This window comes from Acomys russatus, chromosome 31 (genome assembly GCF_903995435.1).
Source record: "Acomys russatus chromosome 31, mAcoRus1.1, whole genome shotgun sequence".
In the NCBI taxonomy this organism is placed as follows: domain Eukaryota; kingdom Metazoa; phylum Chordata; class Mammalia; order Rodentia; family Muridae; genus Acomys; species Acomys russatus.
Genome location: NC_067167.1, coordinates 3,005,189 through 3,026,180, shown reverse-complemented (window position 1 = coordinate 3,026,180; position 20,992 = coordinate 3,005,189). Strand labels below are relative to the sequence as shown.

The following is a 20,992-nucleotide window of genomic DNA, read 5'->3' as shown; positions in this document are numbered from 1 at the left end:
GGGTTTTGGTTTTGATTTTTCTATCAACATTTATTTTCTACCATTTTTGATAACTATTTGATCTGTTGGTAACTTATTAAAATGCATTCACTTGAAGGAATATTATATTCTTCCTATGGTTTAAAATGGGCACTGCAAATTTTTGGATAGACTAATACTGAACTGGAGTGAATATTTAACTCTTTGGATGAATTTTGAGTGAGTCCCTGAGTGCTATCTATCTTTTTTGTGTTTTCTGTTTGTTTGATTTTTTGTGGGTTGTTTGTTTGTTTTGTTTTTTGTTTTTGTTTGTTTTTAGACAGGGTCTCATGATGTAGCTCTGTCCATGGAAATCATTACATAGATTAACTAGCCTGGGCTAGAAAAGGTGTGCAACAAAACATCCATTTTGTCTGTCCTTTTTTGAAGTTAGGGATTTTGATGCAATTTTGCTAATATATCCTCAATAGTGTTGATCTGTTTGAGTCTTTCTATTATCTGTTAGTTGTCATTTCTCTTGTAATGCCAATGGGCCCAGAAATGAGAGGCATGTTTCTCCTTTTCTTTTTCCTTCTAAAATGTCTTGGTGACTGCATTTGAAGTTCTGTGATATGGAATAAATGTGTGTAGCACCCAGATTTGTTTAAATATATTCTCAATGAAATGTGTGTTTATGAGGCAGTAAGTCTGACCATTTCTATGTATGGGATATTTTAGGCTGCAGTGACCTTTAAGGATGTGCATGTGGACTTCTCTCGGGAAGAGTGGGCTTTGCTGGACCCTTCTCAGAAGAATCTCTACAAAGATGTGATGCTGGAAACCTACTGGAACCTCACTGTTGTAGGTAAGAGTGTTAGTTGTCCTTCACTTTCTAAACAAGTGGACAAGCATTTCTTAGTTATTGGTGCACTTCTTTGACCTCGGTTGTGAAAGAGGAAGAATATGGTGAATAATCAGATGTGGTTCTCAGATTCACCATTGGTACTAACTTAAAGTTTTCAGATATCTAATAATATATCATAAATTTTCTGATGCTACATTTTAGGCTACAAATTGCAAGACCAGTATATTCAAGAACACTGTGAAGGTGCTAGAAGAAGACTTGGAAGGTAAATTTCATGAGCAAGGTGTTACAAATGCATCAGTGAAAATGTTTTAATGTCCCTTGAAGTTTTAAAGAAAAGCACAGTTTAATGTATCTTGATGATTATTACATTCTCACAAAACCATGTGCTTCAATTTCAAGTAGCTGACCTATGTTTGTAACACATTCCTCTAAGAAACAAGACAAGGAAACATCTTAACACACGATATCGTTTTAGTCCTTAGCCCCAAGAGAACTGTCCGTCCATTTAGTGTCACACCATTCAAGCATCATGAAAGGTATACACATTGATTAGGGGATCAATATGTGTACAAGACCTTTTATAAATATATAGTTCATAGTAAAGCTAGTGTTAATCATATACTTATAATGATTTTCTGCAGCTTAGTGAGAAGAACAGTTCATGGGAGGCAACAAAGTTGTTGTTGTGGAAAATTCCTAATCCCTATAGCTCATGTCCATAGGGAACAAAAAGTTAATCTGTGTGAATGCACTGTGAAAACATGTTTGTTATTTCTCCTTTAATAGGTATAATGTCTGTCACTGTGGATACAACCATTGTGAGCATAGGGGATACAGAAAGAAGCATTCTATGTTTGCAAGTAGCGTTTCTTTTCAAATATGTGAAAGAGTCCCTACTGAAGAGAAAACCTATGAGTGTAGTCAACGCAGTAAAGCCATTGCAAATTTCAGTAGTCTTCAAAAACAAGAAAAAAATCATAATAGAGAAAAGCCCTATGCATGTAATCACTGTGGTAAAGCCTTTGCAAGTCACAGTTCTCTTCAAATACACAAAAGAGTTCATACGGGAGATAGACCCCATGATTGCAACGAATGTGGTAAAACATTTGCATATCGTGGTAATCTTCAAATACACAAAAGAACTCATACAGGAGAGAAACCCTATGATTGCTTTAAATGTGGTAAAGCATTTGCATGTCGCAGTGTTCTTCACAAACATGAAAGAAGTCATACTACGGAGAAACCCTATGAATGTAATCAATGCAATAAAACCTTTGCAAATTTCAATACTTTTCGAAAACATGAAAAATACCATATTAGAGGAAAACCCTATGAATGTAATCTCTGTGGTAAAGCCTTTGTAGGTCGCATTTCTCTTCAAATACACAAAAGAACTCATACAGGGGAGAAACCCTATGATTGTAGTGAATGTGGTAAAGCGTTTGCTTGTCGCAGTAATCTTCAAATACACAAAAGAACTCACACAGGAGAGAAACCCTATGATTGCAATGAATGCGGTAAAGCATTTGCATGCCGCAGTCATCTTCAAATACATGAAAGAACGCACACTGGAGAGAAACCTTATGGATGTAATCATTGTGATAAAGTCTTTGCACGTCGTAGTAGTCTTCAAATGCATGAAAGAATTCATACTGGAGAGAAACCCTATGAATGTAATCACTGTGGAAAAGCCTTTGCATATAACAGTGATCTTCACAGGCATGAAATAATTCATACTGGGAAGAAACCCTATGTATGTAATCAATGTGGTAAAGCCTTTGCACGTCGTAGAAGTCTTCGAAATCATGAAGAATATCATACCCTTGAGAAACCGTATGAGTGTACTCTATGTGGTAAAGCCTTCACATATCGCAGTAATCTTTATATACATGAAAAAACTCATACTGGAGAGAAAGCATATGAATGCACTCAATGTGGTAAAGCCTTTTCATGTCGCAGTAATCTTCATGTACATGAAAGAAGTCATGCTGGAGAGAAACCCCATGAGTGTAATCGATGTGGAAAAGCATTTCTACTACGTAGTAGTCTTCAAATTCATGAAAGAACTCACACTGGAGAGAAACCTTATGGATGTATTCAATGTGGTAAAGCCTTTGCACGTCGCAGTCATCTTCAAATACATGAAAGAAGCCATAGTGGAGAGAAACCCTATGAGTGTAAACAATGTGGTAAGGCCTTTGCAAGTCGTAGCAGTCTTCGAAATCATGAAAAACGTCATACTGTTGAAAAGTCTAATACTGTTAAAAAATCTTATGAATGTAATCAGTGCAATAAAGCCTTTGCACGCCGCAGTCATCTTCAAATACATGAAAGAAAGCATACTGGAAAGAAAGTCTATGAGTGTAGTCAATGTGGGAAACTCTTTGCAAGTCATAGTTATCTTCAAATACACAAAAGAACTCATAGTGGAGAGAGACCGTATGAATGTACTCAGTGTGGTAAAGCCTTCGCATGTCGCAGTAATCTTTGTATACATGAAAGAAGTCATACTGGAGAGAAGCCATATGAATGTAATCAGTGTGGTAAAGCCTTTGCATATTGGAGTAGTCTTCATAATCACAAAAACTGTCATACTGCAGGGAAACATTACAAATGTAATTGATGCCGTAAAGCTTCGGCACATCAGTGTAATCTTGATGCATTAAAGCGTTGGCATGTCAGTGCAATATTCAAACACATCAACGATGTGCTACTGGACAGAAGCCCTGCAAATGTAATCAATGTGATAATACCTCTGTATTTTACAGTCTTTCTCAAAGGCATGAAAGAATTTCTAATGGAGAGATACGGATGAATCTAATAAATGCAATAAAGCCTTGCATACCTAGCCCATTTTCCCCCATTAAACCGTGTCACTGGGCCTCATATGTAAGATTAGTAGAACCACTTCATCCTTAAAATATTTTCTTCTTTTCAAATTGTATACAAATTGTCATCCAAGTGTAGAAGAGCACAGAATAACTTGAGTAATAAAACATTTGTAAATGAAAATGATAATTATACTGTCATCCATTTTTATGGGTTATGTGTAGAGGAATTTTAATCCATCAACATGGCTACTTTACAAGGGATCACATCAAAGACATAGGTCTGTGTGGTCCAGCTGGAATACAGACACATGTTTAATCCCAAACAATGAAGTCTAATTGAGGGACAGACGAAGTGATGAATCACAGAAAGATTTGACAGAATAAGTAAGAGATAGGATACACCCAACTCCTACAAAACAAACAGGAAAGAGAAGCTACCTAAGAGCAATGCAGGAGAAGAGCAGAGAGTCTGTGAAGACATTTTAGTACAGAGGAGGAGAGTACTGTAGAGGAATACAGTAGAGTTCATGCAGTCACTATAGTACACTTTGATGCAATTCGGTTGAGTTCAGTTCTATCCATGGAGTTCAGAGGAATTTTTGTTGTTATTGTTGTTGTTTTCCAGCAGAGTAATTCATTGAGAAGCTGAGAGAAGCCAGTCTGAATCAGTCAGCTTGGTGAGGAGTTTTGAGCCAGAACAGCAAATTGAGCCAGCCACCCAGAACTTAGAAAGAACTGGAAAGGGTGAGTTTATTCAGCAGTAAGTCTTGGAGTCTGAAAAGATTCTAGGCCTAGATTAGCAAACAGGAGGCTGGAAGCTGAAACCTTCAAGGTATGAGCTCTTAAAAGATTAGATTGTACGAAGTCTAAAAACTTCCGGGCCTAGGCCTAGGGATAGTCAGACAGAAATGCTCTGGGCTCAGCCTAAGCCATGTATGCATAAATCTTGGGTATGGCTCTCATCTCATTCCCTCATCTGAGGAAATAAAAACAAAATTTATAGTTCTGTTAGTTTATTCTAAGGAATATATACTTTTCTGAACATTTTCTCTGAAACACAAATGAATGTCAGGGAATTGTCTCAGTGGGTGAAAGTGGTTGCTACTAAGCCTGATGACCTGAATTAATTCTCTGGGAGACCTAGATTACACATAGAAGTTTTTCTCTGATTTCTACACTTGGACTATGACCTATGCACACATACACAACAGCACATACCTACACATTTTTTTCCTACACGTTTTTTAAAATAAGGGCAAACCAGTTCCCTCAGTAGTTGACAGCACTTGCTCCAAAACTTGAGTACTTGGGTTTGATCTCAAGAACACACCTAGAGGAAAATAGGGACTTGATTGGCACATGGAAACTATAGCACAGATATATACACATAGGTATAAATTATTAAAGATGCTGGGTGTGCTAGTGCACACCTTTAATCCCAGAACGTCAGAAGCAGAGGCAGCAGGGTCTCTTGTAAGTTCAAGGCCAGCCTGGGCTACAAAAAGAGTTCCAGAACAGCCAGGGCTATTACACAGAGAAACCCTATCTTGTAAAACCAGAATAAATAAAAATTATTAAGCTCGAAATTAAGGAAAGAAAATAATCACATATTGAGACTATACGAAATTATTTACCAGTCCTGATTAATACATTGCAATGTTCCAAGAAATGTTTTGTCAAAAGAATGAGTGCTCCTGTTAAAATCTTACATTGTCCTTTCATTCTCTTACTCAAAGATAGGTCATTAAAAAAAAAATCTCACCTGGGTATAATGGCGCATACCTGTACTCACAGCACTTGGGAGATAGGCAGGTGTATTTCTCTGAATTTTAGGCCGTCTTGTACCATAGAGTGAGTTCCAGGATGACATAGCTATGTAGAGAGATCCTGTCTCAAAAAAACGCAAAACACCAAACAACTAAAAAACAACAAAAAGAATCCCAAACCAAACAACCATATCTCCCATTAGAGGTCTTTTTCTAATATTTTTTGAGGGGTTTACTGAGAATTATGCAATTTTAGTTCCTTTAGAAAACACAAAAATAATATGTTTTTGCTTTAATGCCAGATGTGGAGATATGGGGCTGCCTCATATTCTGGCAGAGGTTTGATCTTGCCAGAGGCAGATAGTTTCTGCAATTGTGTGATGTTTGGAATTCTGGGGACTTTTCAGAGGGTATGTAAATGCTAGGGCCTCAGAGGTGTTGTATGTTGCTGATTAGTGTTGGATGCCGTTCTTCAGGGGTTTTGTGCATAAGTAGCAGGTACTTACCTCTTGCCAGCCAGAAAATAAGAAGCAGGCAGAAAAGCCTAGCTAATTATTGCAGATCTAATGCACACTACTGAAGGCACTGTTGCTGTAGACTTGGCAATAGATAAGCATCTTACTTTATGCCCCAAAACTCAATGTTATAAAATATCTATTGGAGTTTAGGGTCCTTCGCCCACAAGGACAGTAGGCGCGATCTTGAGAAGGAGTGGATTGACTTTCCAAGTATTCATTGTGCCTCCATGGATTATAGATAGAGGTTTCCAGAAAGGAAATAAAATTATGGCCTGTGGGGGGAAAAAAGAGATGCAAGTTAATGTAGGCGATACCGCTGCTCACCTGCTACTGCTTACCTACAGCAAAGGCAAAGCTGCTCCAGTAGAAAACAGGAGGGGTTGGAAGTACTGGGAAATGTGTGTTCTGGAAAACCAGTGTTAACGATCAGAGGCTAAAACTGAAGCTGCAAGCAAGTGGTATTGAAATAGAAGGTCTGGTCATAGCAAGAGCTCATGTAACTCATTTCGCAAAAACCTTGGAATTCAGAATGGCCACTTCAAAAGATTATGCACAGTTTCTAGGAATTGGAAAGTTACTTCAGATAAAACATGGTGTGCCAGGGGATAAATGTGTGGCTAGAACAGGAAAGTTAAAACTGTATTTGGCTGACATACCTGTAAGTTTATGGGGAAGTGATCTTTTACAACAGTAGGGTACGCAGATTAATATCCCTGCAACTCCAGAGACATCCCGTGAGAAATTTGGGGTGAACTGGTAGATGCTTCTAGGAAACATGTTGATATATGTTATAAAAAGCACACCCAGGCTGTGCCAGTTATCTAAACACAGTATATCCCAGGGACTGAGTTTCCAAATTTATAAGGTGCGGTGGCTCTGCTGAAGTGCCAGTGTCCCTACCCTTAATATGGTTGGCTAACAAGCCTGTTTCAGTAGATTAGTGACCCATAATGAAGGAAAAATAACAGGCACTTGAGCAGCTGGTACAAGAGCAGCTGGAGGCTCAGCATATCTTTATATGTCTGCCACCCCAATGGGATTCTCCTGTATTTGTTATTAAAAAAAAAAATAGGGGGAATGGAGAATGGTAACAGATTTTAGAGCAGTGAATAGAGTAATTCAGCCAATGGATCTCTTCCAGTCTGGAATATTCCTTTACATTCTTTATCATCTAAGTCATAGCTTATCATAGTAATCGATTTCAGAGATTACATTTTTAGTATCCCCTTGCATGAGACTGCAAACATGTGTATGTGGACTGCATAGATCCCATAGTTGGTTGGATTTTATTTATTTCGCCTTCATTTCATTCTCTCAGTGGGTTCGTTATGCAAAGGGAAGATAGTATTATGTAATAGATTTTCTTAGTACGCACACACACACACACACACCAAAAAAAAAAAAAAAAAAAGAAAAAATTAAAGACTTACATAGAAAATCGTAAAATGCAGAGTCAGACTATATCAATTGTCAGGAATGGATCCAGTGAAAATCACAGTAGCTTTTACTAATGCCAATAGTATCTCATTTATGGGCACTCAGTAAGATTGGCAAAGACCTCGTAGCAACTATTTGGGGAGAAATTAATAACAAATATCCTAAAAGAACTAAGTGGATTCTCCCATGTACTGTAAGAAGAATGCTAATTTCAGAAGCGTATGCAATCTATTCAGATGCAAGTAAGTTGGGAATGACAGGCTTTAAGTGAGAGAAAATGAGCAAAGGAATTCAACGCCCATATATTTCACTTAAAAATCAGAGCTGCATACATTTCTTATGGCATTATTAGATTTTCCAGACTCTTCTAATATAATTACTGACTCTCAGTGTGCAGAAAGAGTTGTTTTGCTTGTAGAAACTGCTGAATTTATTCCCAATAATTAAAAATTAACCTATTATTGCAACAAGCAATCCAATATAGAAACCATTGATTGTATACTACACATATTTGGTGTCATACCAGCTTGCTAGGTCCATTGTCATAAGGAAATTAAGAAATTGACCAATGATTAATAGACAATGTGTTGTTTCAAGTTTTCACGAAAAACAGCATTTTATTAGTAAAACTTTAAAGAAAAATTATTCTGTCACCTGACAACAAGCCAATGTAATTATAGGAAAATGTCTGACTTGTTCTTTATATAACCAAACTCCATTGCCTGCTAGAAGTAATCCTAAGTGTACCAAAATAAATAAACCTGGCAGATGGATGTTTTTTATCTTTCAGAATTTGGAAAACTAAAGTTTGTACAAAATACCATTGATACATAATCAGGGTTTCAATGGGTAATTTCTTTGATTTCTGAAAATGCTAATGCTGTAGTTACACATTTACTGGAAATAATGGTTATTATGGGGATACCTGCACAAACAAAGACTGATAATACCTCCACATGTGTTTCCAATAAGATGGAGCGATTCTTTGTATATTACAATATTAAGCACATTATAGGTATTCCACACAATCCTACAGGACAAGCAGTTGTATAAATATAAATATAAATATCTAATTGTACCAGGAAAGAAAAAGGAACAGAACAGAACAAAAAGGAACAAAGAGCACCAGACATAGACTAAATAGTGCTGTTAACTTTAAATGTTCTGAATGTTAATAAGAAAAGCACAACACCAGCAGAGAGACACTGGGTTGTAGAATTTAATCAGCCTATATACTATAAAAATGTAAGCCAGGCGTGGTGGCGCACGCCTTTAATCCCAGCACTCAGGAGGCAGAGGCAGGCGGATCGCTGTGAGTTCGAGGCCAGCCTGATCTACAAAGTGAGTCCAGGACAGCCAAGGCTACACAGAGAAACCCTGTCTCGAAAAACCAACAAACAAACAAATCCGTTGTGTCGGGCGTGGTGGCGCACGCCTTTAATCCCAGCACTCGGGAGGCAGAAGCAGGCGGATCGCTGTGAGTTCGAGGCCAGCCTGGTCTACAAAGTGAGTCCAGGATGGCCAAGGCTACACAGAGAAACCCTGTCTCGAAAAACCAAAAAAAAAAAAAAAATGTGTTAGCATAAGAATTGAAGTCCATGAAAGTTTTGTGTTGGGGATGCAGGTTTGTTTATATTTCCACCGGAAATGAAAAGCTGTTTAAACCATCAAAACTGATAGAGATTAGAACTGAGCAGAAGAGGTCTTCTGAAAACATTGGCCACTAATCCAAGAAACACTTATTTCCTTGAAAATGTTTCTGTTTCTAATTTCCCACCACACACAGCTGTTGCAGGATATTAGATTCCACTGTGAACCCTGACATTGTGAACTGTAAAACTCTATTTCTTCTTTGGTGTGGCTGAGCCCTAACATACACCTTAAATCCAAGAATAGTCTGTTTACTGTAAAGAGATGGTTGTGGTTCAGCAAGCCCAAGGACACATGTTTAATCCAAGAGCGTTTTGTGCACAGGAGTTAATAAAGTTAACCATAGATCAAAAGGCAGAGCAAGAAACCAGCTGACAGGGATTAAAAAGTAGAAGCAGCTAATCACAACTCTTGGGAGGCAGAGGCAGGCGGATCTCTGAGTTTGAGGCCAGCCTGGCCTACAAAGCAAGTCTGGGACAGCCAAGGCTACACAGAGAAACCCTGTCTTGAAACAAACAAACAAAAAAAAAAAGTAGAAGAGACCTTGGGGTGAAAGGTATATAAGACTCGTGGATAAGAAGTAGGGGCTTTTGAGCTCTGAGCTAGCAAGCTCTTTGGCTTTTAGTGGCTTTGGTTTTCCTTCTGTACGAACTCTTTGTTTTTTCCTCTGAGATGTGAACTAAATAGGAAGGTCAGCTGAGAGCTTTCTCTGCCTCTCTGAACAGGTTTTCACCCCAGCATCTGGCTCCTGAGTCTTTATTCATAAAATCGAATGGTTGGGATTTTCTTTTTTTTTTTTTTTAATAAACACACAGCGTAATTAATGGCTTAAAACAGAAAGGGGAAAATGTAGTGAGAATTTCATTTGTTTGTTTGTTTGTTTGTTTGAGAAACCTAGAAATATTATGGAATTTTTTTTGTTGTTTTAATCCCAGGTGTGGGATATGGGGCTGCTTCACAGTAGATGACTACGATTTGCCTTGTACTCTAGAAGAGGCGTGATTTTTACAGAGGCAGATAGGTTCTGCAGTTATGTGACATCTGGAATTCTGGGCACTTTTTAGAGGGTATATAATTGCTAAGGCCCTAAGGGTGGTTTGGGTTGCTGGTTAGTGGCTGGATGCTATCTTTTGTGGTTTGTTAAGTAGTCATGTGCAAAAAAATGAGAAAAGAAGACGTTGGATATCCTGATGGTCAAGATCAACTTGCCCCAAGGAACTTGATGCCCATAATCAGCAGGAAGTAGTCTAAGGATGATGATGACCCTTCCACCCCCCATCCTTTTTTTTTTTCTTCTTCTTCTCTCTGGTGTTACGGTGTTGGAATTGTGAAATAAAAAGGGCATGGAGAAGGATGCAAGAAAGAGGAGCCCGGGCCCAGGGGTCCCACTCAAACTAAGGCACCAGCCAAGGACAATACAGGCGGTAAACTTTAAACCCCTACCCAGATCTAGCCAATGGACAGGACATTCTCCACAAGTTGAGTGGAGAATGGGATATGACTTTCACACATACTCTGGTGCCTCATATTTGACCACGTCCCCTGGAGGGGGAGACCTGGTGGCACTCAGAGGAAGGACAGCAGGTTACCAAGAAGAGACTTGATACCCTATGAGCATATACAGGGGGAGGTAATCCCCCTCAGTCACAGTCATAGGGGAGGGGAGTAAGGGGAAAATGGGAGGGGGGAGGAATGGGAGGACACAAGGGATGGGATAACAATTGAGATGTAACAAGAATAAATTAATTTAAAAAAAATACAAGAAAAAAAAAAGAGGAGCCCACAAAATAACAAATGTTGGTTACATCTAGACCCATCTCTACTCAACTAAATCTGTTGTCAGTCTCATCAAGAGATATGTGTTAAAATGACATTTGTGGGAGAATGCAGAGTGAATGTATCAACCGGCAATAAAGTGCTGTTTAGCCAATCAGCTGGGCAGAAGGACAGGAAGTGGAAGGCGGGACTTCCTGGAGGGGGAATAAAAAAGTTGGATGGTTAGAGAGGGAAAAGGTTTTTGATGGTTGGAGGAGGATGGTGGGAACTTGATGCGGACTAGCCCAGGGGTTATAGTGGCAAATGCTTGGAATATATGCATGTTATAAGGTTTAGAGTAGTTTGTTTAGTTTACAAGTAGATTAGAATCAGTTCAGACTCTGCCTGGTGAAGTGCTGGCAGCTTTAAAGTACGTTTCAGTCTCCGTGTGTCAGTTATTTGCTCTGTAGGCCAAACGGATACAAAATACTGTAACAGACATTGAGAAACAACATGCAGCGTACATTCACAAAGGAATAGATACCCATTCAATCCTTCAGTGACCATGTACCAGAAGCTTTCATCACATGCAAGTGATAGAAGACAGAACGAGTAATGGGACCTCTTTGTCTTCTGCATTATAATGTCATATTTGGGTTCTTGTAATCTGACTTAGTAGTACTGCTCCTGTCAGGTGTCCAACTGTGTTTCCTGACACTGACTCCTGATGGCTGAGACCTGCTTGTAATTACAGGCACAGAAGTTCTTATGCACTCTTCTGGCTTCCCTGCATACCAGATATGCAATGATCGTACACACACACACACACACACACACACACACACACACACACACACACCCCTCCATATTGTAAAATATATCTTCTTCATGCATATGTTATTGCTTTAGAAAATAAAAATAATTTATGTTTATTGCTGGAACACAGTCCTGGAATTGAGTCATATGAGAATTCTGAATGCTTGTGGGAACACTCCAAAGAAACAAGAGAAGAGTCCTGTGACCTCAGTTTCTTCAAATCACAGAACTGTTCTTGGAATACATTTTTGAGGTCCTTTCAGGTGTAGCAGAGAGAGGAGTGGGTGAGATTACCCATTATTAATTGCTGTTCTTATACAATTAAAAGTCTAAACTTTGCTTTACATGCATCCACGTGGAAGCATTCTTTGCCACACAGGTGCCTCTTGTCATTGTACATAGCTTGAATTCGTGAGACTGTTATTCAGGTGACATTTCTTAGATCTCAGAGTATAAAGTTACTCCGGCTCTGTTAGCTATTGCACAGACGTCAGTACAGCTCTTTCATTGGCGCCATTCTCCCAGGTCCCCTTGTGTCTAGAGCAGTGACAAGAGCTGAATACGGACTGGAAGTCAGCAACGAGGTAAGAGAGTGCGGCCTGCCGGGCGTGGTGGCGCACGCATTTAATCCCAGCACTCGGGAGGCAGAGGCAGGCAGATCGCTGTGAGTTCGAGGCCAGCCTAGTCTACAAAGTGAGTCCAGGATGGCCAAGGCTACACAGAGAAACCCTGTCTCGAAAAGAGAGAGAGAGAGAGAGAGAGAGAGAGAGAGAGAGAGAGAGAGAGAGAGAGAGAGGCCCCTCCCAGAAGGTGAGAGCAGTGAGCAGGAAAGAGGGGAAAGGCTTTGCCTTACGCCTAGTCTGTGCATCATTTTTGAAAGAAAGAAAAACATAAGAGTTAAGATTACATTTATTAGAGTTCTTGCAAGGGATTTATGATCATAATTCCTGGTTTCCAGAAGAAAGACTTTAGATAACGAAGAATGGGAGAGAGTCCAAAAGAATATTGAAAAGGAAGATGAACTAAGGTGAAATACCTCCATTCAATTTTGGGTCACTTGGTCATTAATTCTGTTTTTCAAATAATTAGGGAAGATAATGAGGTCATTAGTCATGGAAAAGAGATAATGAATTCTTGAAGGATCAAAACTGGACAATCAAGCTTTAAAATTAGTAAAAGAGAGTCCCCTTCTCCCCCCCACACACAAAGAATGTTTTTCTTGCTGAAGCAAAATCAAAAGTAAAAACAGCACAACCAATTTCTGTCTGAATGACAACTCCATCAGCGCCCTTACTGAAGTTTCTCTTAGACAGGACCCTCCGTCGCCTGAAGATCCCTAAAGCATCGGGCAAGGAGCTTGATCATCAATCTAATCTTTAGTGTAGTGGACTTAAACATGTTTTTGTTTTGATCCCAAGCGTGGGGTGGGCAACAGACTTGTAAGAGAACAGGTGAGGTTTACTCACTAGAAGACAAACCCCCTAGAGTGTGGGGCGGGGACGGGCTTGGCTTTTGCCAGCTGAAACACATCCTAGTTCAGACTCTGAGAGGAGCATGGGCGTTTTGGGTCTTGGTATTGTTTAGCTGTTCCTTGGCCCACTTCAAGACACTCCAAGAGAGCACTGCTCCAGTGAAGGCTTCGAGGCTCCAGGTTCTGGCTGCTGCTCAAGGTTCTGTCTTCTGTTCCAGGTTCCAGCAGCAATTTTGGTGGAATTGCTCGTCTGCTGAAATCCTGCTGACTCTGCCAGGGGAATCGTTCCCAGGAACCGAGTCCAACAAGGTCTACTTCTCCTGTTCCTATTAACCTATTTTCTCTACTATCTAGGGTAGGTGGGTTGGAAGGGACATATAAGCAGTAATGAACCCCAAATAAAGTAGGTTTGGAGAAGGTTGAAGCCTACACTTAAGTTCCCACCATTTCCTGTTGAGAACTTAGGAGAGCCCGTGAAACAACTAACTTTACAACCTAGGCAAACTAGGGCACACAGGGAAGAGGAATTTGTTTTCCAATTCCTGTGTCATGAACTGCACTTGGTATTTCAAGTAAATTTAATGAAAATCAAAATGTCTAATATTTAATTACACACTAGCCAATCTGTTTAACACTCTAGAAGGATAAATGGCATTGGACAGTCCTCACAAATTATCCCAAGAGGCAAGGGAAGAGCTACAGCTATTTGAATGCGGACTAAAGGAGGCATTTGTGTATCATATGGATCCCAAACTGCATTTAAACTTACTTATTTTACCCACTAAACTGTCTCCTGTAGATTTCATAACATGAAATAATAAATCATCACGTTGGGTTTACACCATAAGGGTCAGAAAATATTAACTGCCTGCTTTACTCTTCTTACTAACTTTGTAAGGAGATGACCTGATGCCAACAACCATCTGTTTTTTATATTTGCTGTATAATAATACCCTTAACTAGCCGTGAGTTTTTAAGAGTGTTACACAACTCTATGTCTTTTAAGATTCTATTTGCAGATCACCATAGAAGGATAAGAAATCATTTTCCAGCTGGCAAGATGTAGGATGCTCTCAGAGGAACTGAATTTGCGATTCTAAAAATTGTCCAGCCTTCTGCCATTCCACGGGCAGATACTCATTTTATTGATGGCTAAACTAATGGTGCAGAAGGACTTCATGATTCAGATATGTATGATTCATTGATCTATTAATAGTTCTTTTCCCCAGTACCATAGGTGGAACGGGCTGTTTTGTATTCATCTATTTTGGTGAATTCTGTTATTGGGGAGGGGTAGTCATCTCTCACTGCAGATAGGTCTATTGTGTGAAATGTATTTCAATAAGGTAAAAAACATTATAAAGGATCTCTGACTTTACTCTTTTATTTCAACAAGAACCATTCGCTCATAACTGTCATAAAAAGGAGAAATGCAGGAGTCCGGTTCCTTTGCTAGTAAGGCTGCTTAAAAGTCCCTGCAGCCAAGCCTCGTGACCTGAGTTCACCTCCTGGAATCCATAGGGTACCAACTCCTGCACACTGTCCTCTGACCTCTACAGGTGCACCGTGGAATGTAGAGCCACCTCCCACCCTGCAGCGTGTGTGTACACATATATACCCACCCACGAGAAGTTAATACCCAGATGCATAAAAAAATAACAATATCAAGTTCTTATCTGTGTTTTGGTAAAGACAAAGTTCTTACTCCTGTCAGGACTAAAAGTCTTCACACACTGATGCCAAAGGACCGGGATGAAGTGAATTCTGCATCACAGTCTAGAAAGCCTGGGCCTTTCGTCTCATCTATGTGCTCATTTATTTTTATGCAGGGCACCACCCTGTGGTCTAAACTGGCCTGAGTTTCCAGTGTAACACTGACTGGGATGGAACTCATGGAATCCTCCTGCTTCAGCATTCTAAGTGCTAAGATTGCGCGATTGACTCAAGATGCCCAGTTTCAGTCTCCTTAAAAGCAATAGACTACTAGCCTGCGGGAGGACTGTAGTCCCTGAGTGGCGTGCTGAAAGAGCTGTCAAAACGACAGGCCCTCCTTCCCAGCCCAGCCTGTGGCTACCGTATGGTAGCACTACAGGAACTGTCAAAAATCTGTCAAAAACTTGGCTCCTGTCAAAACGACACCTCCTCGGCCTCCCCAGCCTGTGTCTGTCTGTGACAGAAAACAAGGACATTTTTGCCCAGTGGCTGGTTTGCCACGTCTGAATCCATCTCCATAAGGAGGTTCCTCGATGCTCATCACCTTCTCTGAGGCAGGCTGGGTGTTGCCAGGAGGCAACCTGTCTCATTTTCAAAGAATCCTCAAAACAATAATAAAAACAGCTTTAAGTGCCATTTCCTGTAGGCCTCTGAGGTTTTTGAAGACCTTACCTAAATATTTTACCTTACCTATCTATTGAGCCGAGGATGTCTATTCCTGTGATAAAACTGAGCAGCATAACGAATTAAAATTAAACTTATTTTATGTCAATATAAAAATTTTATATCAATGAATTAAAAATAGCTTTGTGAGTAACAATTAAGGCCCTAAGTTGAAGAGTAGATTCAATAATCTACCTTTTATCCTATCATCCCTATATATTTCTATATTCTCAGAGAGAAATCCCTGAGTCCAATCTCGTTCTCTCTCTGAATAAGACCAATAACAACATAACCAACTCCTAATGAAAATAAACATCCATAGCCCAAAACTTTACCCGACCCCCATTAAGGGAAATGGGACGGCGTTCTCTTAAGGCTTCTTCTGGCTTATTTGGGATGAATAATACCTATGTAGGGGCCCAAATAAAAAGTGGGAAAGTGTTTAAACAAGCTAGAGACAGCATTTGTGGTCCAGTCTCTAAATATTGAGAAATTCAGGCTTAATAAAAGTCCTGTGTGGGACAGTCTGAAATGCTGGACCAATTGGAATCAGGAGCTTTCTTCAAAGCTGTCCTGGGAGTTGTTCTGTTCTGATGACGAACAGCAACCAAAGCAGTTGTGGATGGAACATGAGGAACGCAGGATGTCAGCGTCTCAGCATGCTGGAGGATGAATCCTGTTGGGTCTGATCCAGCATCAGTGTCTGGTACTTTTGTTCTGAAATTACATAATTTCTCACAATCATTATACGGTTCTGAAACTATAAATGCATAAGGTGTGCAGGATGCACAGAACAATCGAGGCTGGTTCTGTAGTTTGAATTCATGTACGTACAGACTGACTTAAGTGAGCAGTCTCCCTTTCATCCAGGTCTGTTTTATTTTGACCTCTTCCAAAGAGGAAGCATAATATCACCATTACCAAAGGACATACAAACATTATCTAATTGAAATCAAGACAAGACTGTATAGATCTAAACGTCCTTCTCTAGGCTCTGTGGCATCTGATGTATAGGCCAGGCTGCTACCTGTGTCCTGAGAAAATGCTTCCCGTGTTAGAGACAAGAGAGTTTCCCTGAGCAAAAGAAGAAGCATTAAGGCTTAAATAAGATTATGAATACCCTAGGCATCTTGTACCTGAGTTTTTACATTTCTTGAAGGTATTTTTGTCTCACTCCTTCTCTCCATTGGGGATGGACACTTCCACCTTTTAAACTTTATATAAGCTCTCATTTTAGAGTTCATGCATACCTTAGGCATCTTGTACCTGGGTTTTCACACTTAAATAAACTCCCATTTTAGAGTTTATGCATACCCTGGGGATCTTGTGCCTCAGATTTTACATTTGGTGTGGGTGGTTTTGTCTTACCCCTTCTCTTAAGGGATAGACACTTTCACCTTTTAGTTCTAAATGTCCTTTTCTAGCTTCTAAGACACCTGGTGTGTAGGCCAGGGCGCTACCTGTCTCCCAGGAAATGTACCCCATTTTAGAGACAAGCCAGTTGCACTGAGCAAAAGAAAAGGCACTAAGCCTATCCTTTTATGTATATGAATTGTAGCCTTTGAGTTTTGGGGATCTAACTAGGCTGATCTGTACCTTGTCACCTGTAAGTCCTCTGTGTCTTTTTGCATCTGGTGTGACCACCACCTGTCCCCCGTGAAAGTAGCTCACGTTTACAGGGAATTAGCCAGCTGCCAGAGTAGTGACCCCTTAACTCAGCATACAAAGAGTTTTTGACATGGGAGGCATGCAGCTTGCATGTCTGTCTCCCCGCCCATCCTTGGTCCTAACATAGACCAACGGAATGTGTCTCGTAGGCCAATTACCCTTTGGCACCAGTTCTCCCAATGGAAGCTCCACTTTTAAAGAGATTGGCTGGCTGTTTTAGAGCAGTGACATTTTCCTTACATAAACCTAAGATTGATATGTATCCATCCTTTAGATCAGTAAGGATAGATAATCCATCATTAAGACAAAGGAACATACTTAGTAAGTTTAAGGAAAAAATTTGTCACTTTAAACCCTAGGTTGTCTCTGCAAGTAACTTAATTTATCAGCAGGGGGTCAGCCCCTGACTTACTGTGGAGCCCAGGCTGGTCTAGAACTCACAGAGATCAGCCTGTCTTTGTCTCCATGGTGTTAGGATTAAGGACATATGTACGATTTTCAGGGTGTCTTCCTCTGTCATATCTATTTTTTATCAGTTGTGATGGAACCCACAATTTCTCCTTTCCTGTATGAACATATGCAAAACCTCTTCCCCACCGTAACACATTTCCTGTTCTCCACTCTGAGGTCAGATGTCCTTGAAATAGACAGGCTGATCTAATTCAGCAGATTTTTCTAAAATCCAATGTCTCTCTGCAGCTGGCATTTAAGAAATTCAAAGTCAATAAGACATTATGTAATCTATTTCTGGGGATCTTTGATGCCCCTTTTTGTTTGATGAGCATTTCTTTTAAAGTACGATTGGATTTTTCAGTGGCTGCTTGTCCTGTAGTAATATAATACCTGTAACATGTTTTATGTTATGGCATGTAAAAAAAAGGTTTCATTTTATTAGAGACATATGATGGAGCATTGTCAGTTGTTAGGTATACCCATTATTGCCATGACTTCCAATAAATGTGTAATAACAAAATCAGCCTTTTCAGAACTTAAAGCCATTACCCATTGAAATCCTGAATATGTGTCTATAGTATGGTACACATCTGTTTACCAAGCTCTAGGAAATGAAATACATACATTTGCCAAATTTCATTTTTTTTTATTACCTTTAGGGTTACTTCCTGCAGGTAATGGAGTTTGGTTATATATAGAACAAGGACATTTCCTCACAATTTCCTTGGCTTGTTGCCAAGTGATAGAAAAATTCCTTTAAAAAATTTTTACTGTTAATATGATTTTTTTTTTTTATCAAACTCTGAAGCTTGTAACACATTTTCTATCAATAGTTGATCAATTTCATCATTACCTTGTGCTAGAGGTCCAGGTAGACCTGTGTGAGACCTTATATGAGTTACATACAATGGATGGTTTCTATTTCTGATCACTTGTTGTAATTGAATAAATAGTGAAGTTAATTTGGAATCATCCTGAATTAGATCATCAGTTTCTATATTTGACACAACTCTTTCAGCATAGTGAGAGTCAGTAACTGTATTGAGAGTCTTCAAACTCTGATAACACCAGCAGAATTGCATATAATTCTTATTTTTGAATGGAATCATAAGGACTCTCAACTACCTTACTTATATATTTTCTGATTTATAACCTGCTCTTTTTTTATTTATTGGCATCAGTGTAAATTGTAGGAAGACCAGAAATTGGAATCCTCTTTACTATATGAGAAAGAATCCAATTAGTTCTTTTTATGAGTTGAAATCGCTTGCTTTTGGGGTATCTGTTGTTAATTTCTCCCAAAAAATCACTACAAGCCCTCTGCCAATGTTCATTGTCAGCTCATAATGAGGCAATCTCAGCATTAATAAAAGGTACTGCCATATCTGCTGGATCTAGTCCAGCCTGGGGGCGAAGTCTCAGTTTTCCTTTTACAATCAATTCAGAAACCTCTTCTATGTAGGTTTTTAATATTTTACTTTGTTTGTTTGTGTGGTTAAAAAAAAAAAAAAGCGCCTTCTTTGGACCATGTGGTCTATACACGAATCATGTAATTTCTTTTCTACCAGAGTCAATTCCTTTTGATCTTCAGCTGATAACTTTCTAAGCTATTTCATTTTTTTATCACCTTGTAAGGTTTGAAATAAATTACTTAGTTCTTGCATAGTTAAACCAATTGTAGGCTGCAGCCCATTAATATCTTCCAGCACTTTTTGAAAATCATTAAGAGTTCTTTAAAAAAAAAAAAAAAAAAGAGTTCTTAATTGATCTCTCCTGATTTGTACTTTCTGTGGTCTAATTTTCTGCAGGCCTATTTTGTATTCTAGATAATCAACAGACTCTCCTCTTTGTATTTTTACTGGGGCAATCTGTAATCCCCAACTAGGCAAAGTTCCACTTATTTCATCAAAAATCTGTTCTAATACACTTGAATCTGAATCAGCCAATAAGATACCATCCATATAATGGTAAATTATGGATTGAGGATATTTCTTGCAAATTTTCTCCAATGTCAATGCCTCTATTCCTATTGGCACTGCTCCATAAGTGAGGCCTCAGCTTTCCACCATGCCAGCCATTGTAATGCGGAACCGGCTCTAAGATGGCAGTCATCAAATCACTCCAATCTTTTGGAATTATGAGATTCTGTGTGGCCCAGTTACTAAGTATTTGTTTGACATACAGTGAGTGTAAACCATAACTGCTTATTGCTGCCTTAAACCCTCTTAATTTTTGTGCCTCTATAGGTTGCCAATCAAAACCCTGATAACCTTGTGGATTTTCCACATCTCCTGGTAGTTCCTTATGAAGGCCGGGAAAATATATATATATTTTTTTAACAAATAATGACTACTGCCTTGTAGTCTTGTTACAAAGCCGTGTTGCATGCTCTGGCCTTTTTTCTTCAGTTTCTATTTCAGTATTATTATTCTTAGTTATAAGTCATTCTTTCTTCAGTTTCTATCTCAGGATTATTATTCTTAGTTACAAGCCTTTCTAACTTCTCTTCTAAGGTTTGTTTCCAAATTTCATATTTTTCATTTTGTTTTGTCTCCCATACCCCAGCATTTTCCTCAGTCCAATCTATGAATTTTTGTAATTTTTTCTCTAAAGCCTTTTCTTTTGAAGAAAGTTAGAATGATTAAAATAAAAAGAATAGTCATAATCAGTAGCATGATTTTTCTCTCTCCTATTTGTATCATTTAAAAGAGCATTTAACAACAAAGCTCAAAAACTGTGTTGCTATGTCTTTCATCTTTGAACCACCAAGTTATAACAAAGTGTCTACTTTATTATTTGAGTTTTCTCTTTTGGAGCTATCCCCCCTCCCCTCCCAAACTATAACAAAGTATGCCTTTTCAAGGGTTTCATTGGGTGCCAATTTGTTACAATAAAATGTATCTGTTCAGCCTAGGAAGCCAGTAACTGACACAACAAGACTGAAATGTAATTCAAAACTGCAAGCACTGCTCAGGGCAGAATCTAAACTGCTACTTTTTAAAAAACAATCAACTAAAATAAAGTACTCTAATCCTCAATATTTACATAGAATCTCAAGCATTTGCCGATCTGATCCTGGGAGGAGAGATCAGATCCCAGGATCAGATTGGCAAATGCTTGAGATTATATGTAAATCTCCTCCCTCTCCCCATCAACTGTCAACTCTCCACTCCTCCTCCTCTCCAGGAAGTCCCGCCTTTCAGTTCCTGTCCTTCTGCCCAGCCGCTTGGCTAAACAATGCTTTATTGACAGTTGTTATATCCACTCAAGACATTCCTCCACACCCTGCCTTTGTTCAAGTCCCTGATGCCCTCTCTGAAGAACAGGGGCAGCTAGCTCTAGATCCGTCTTTTCACACCCAGGACCCTCCCAATAAATCTCTTTTATGAGACTTGCTTCCTGGTGTGACTCTGTTATTGGGAGAA

General features: G+C 39.2%; 3 protein-coding genes across 4 annotated transcripts in view; all 3 read left to right on the top strand.

Moving 5' to 3' along the window:
- The window catches only part of LOC127212582 (zinc finger protein 709-like), a 146,693-nt gene that overhangs the window by 80,879 nt on the left and 44,822 nt on the right, over nucleotides 1-20,992 (top strand). The window lies entirely within an intron of this gene.
- Nucleotides 1-20,992, top strand: part of LOC127212586 (zinc finger protein 431-like) — a 53,166-nt gene that overhangs the window by 14,009 nt on the left and 18,165 nt on the right. The window lies entirely within an intron of this gene.
- LOC127212580 (zinc finger protein 709-like) lies at nucleotides 502-3,571 on the top strand. Of its 2 annotated transcripts, XM_051172668.1 has the most exons (3): nucleotides 502-823; nucleotides 1,025-1,088; nucleotides 1,613-3,571. In XM_051172668.1, the coding sequence occupies exons 1-3, from the start codon at nucleotides 790-792 to the stop codon at nucleotides 3,447-3,449; spliced, it is 1,935 nt and encodes a 644-aa protein (XP_051028625.1). In that variant the 5' UTR covers nucleotides 502-789; the 3' UTR covers nucleotides 3,450-3,571. The 2 variants fall into 2 exon arrangements, with proteins under 2 accessions (XP_051028625.1, XP_051028626.1); XM_051172669.1 differs by lacking the exon at nucleotides 1,025-1,088 and having other exon boundaries at nucleotides 504-823.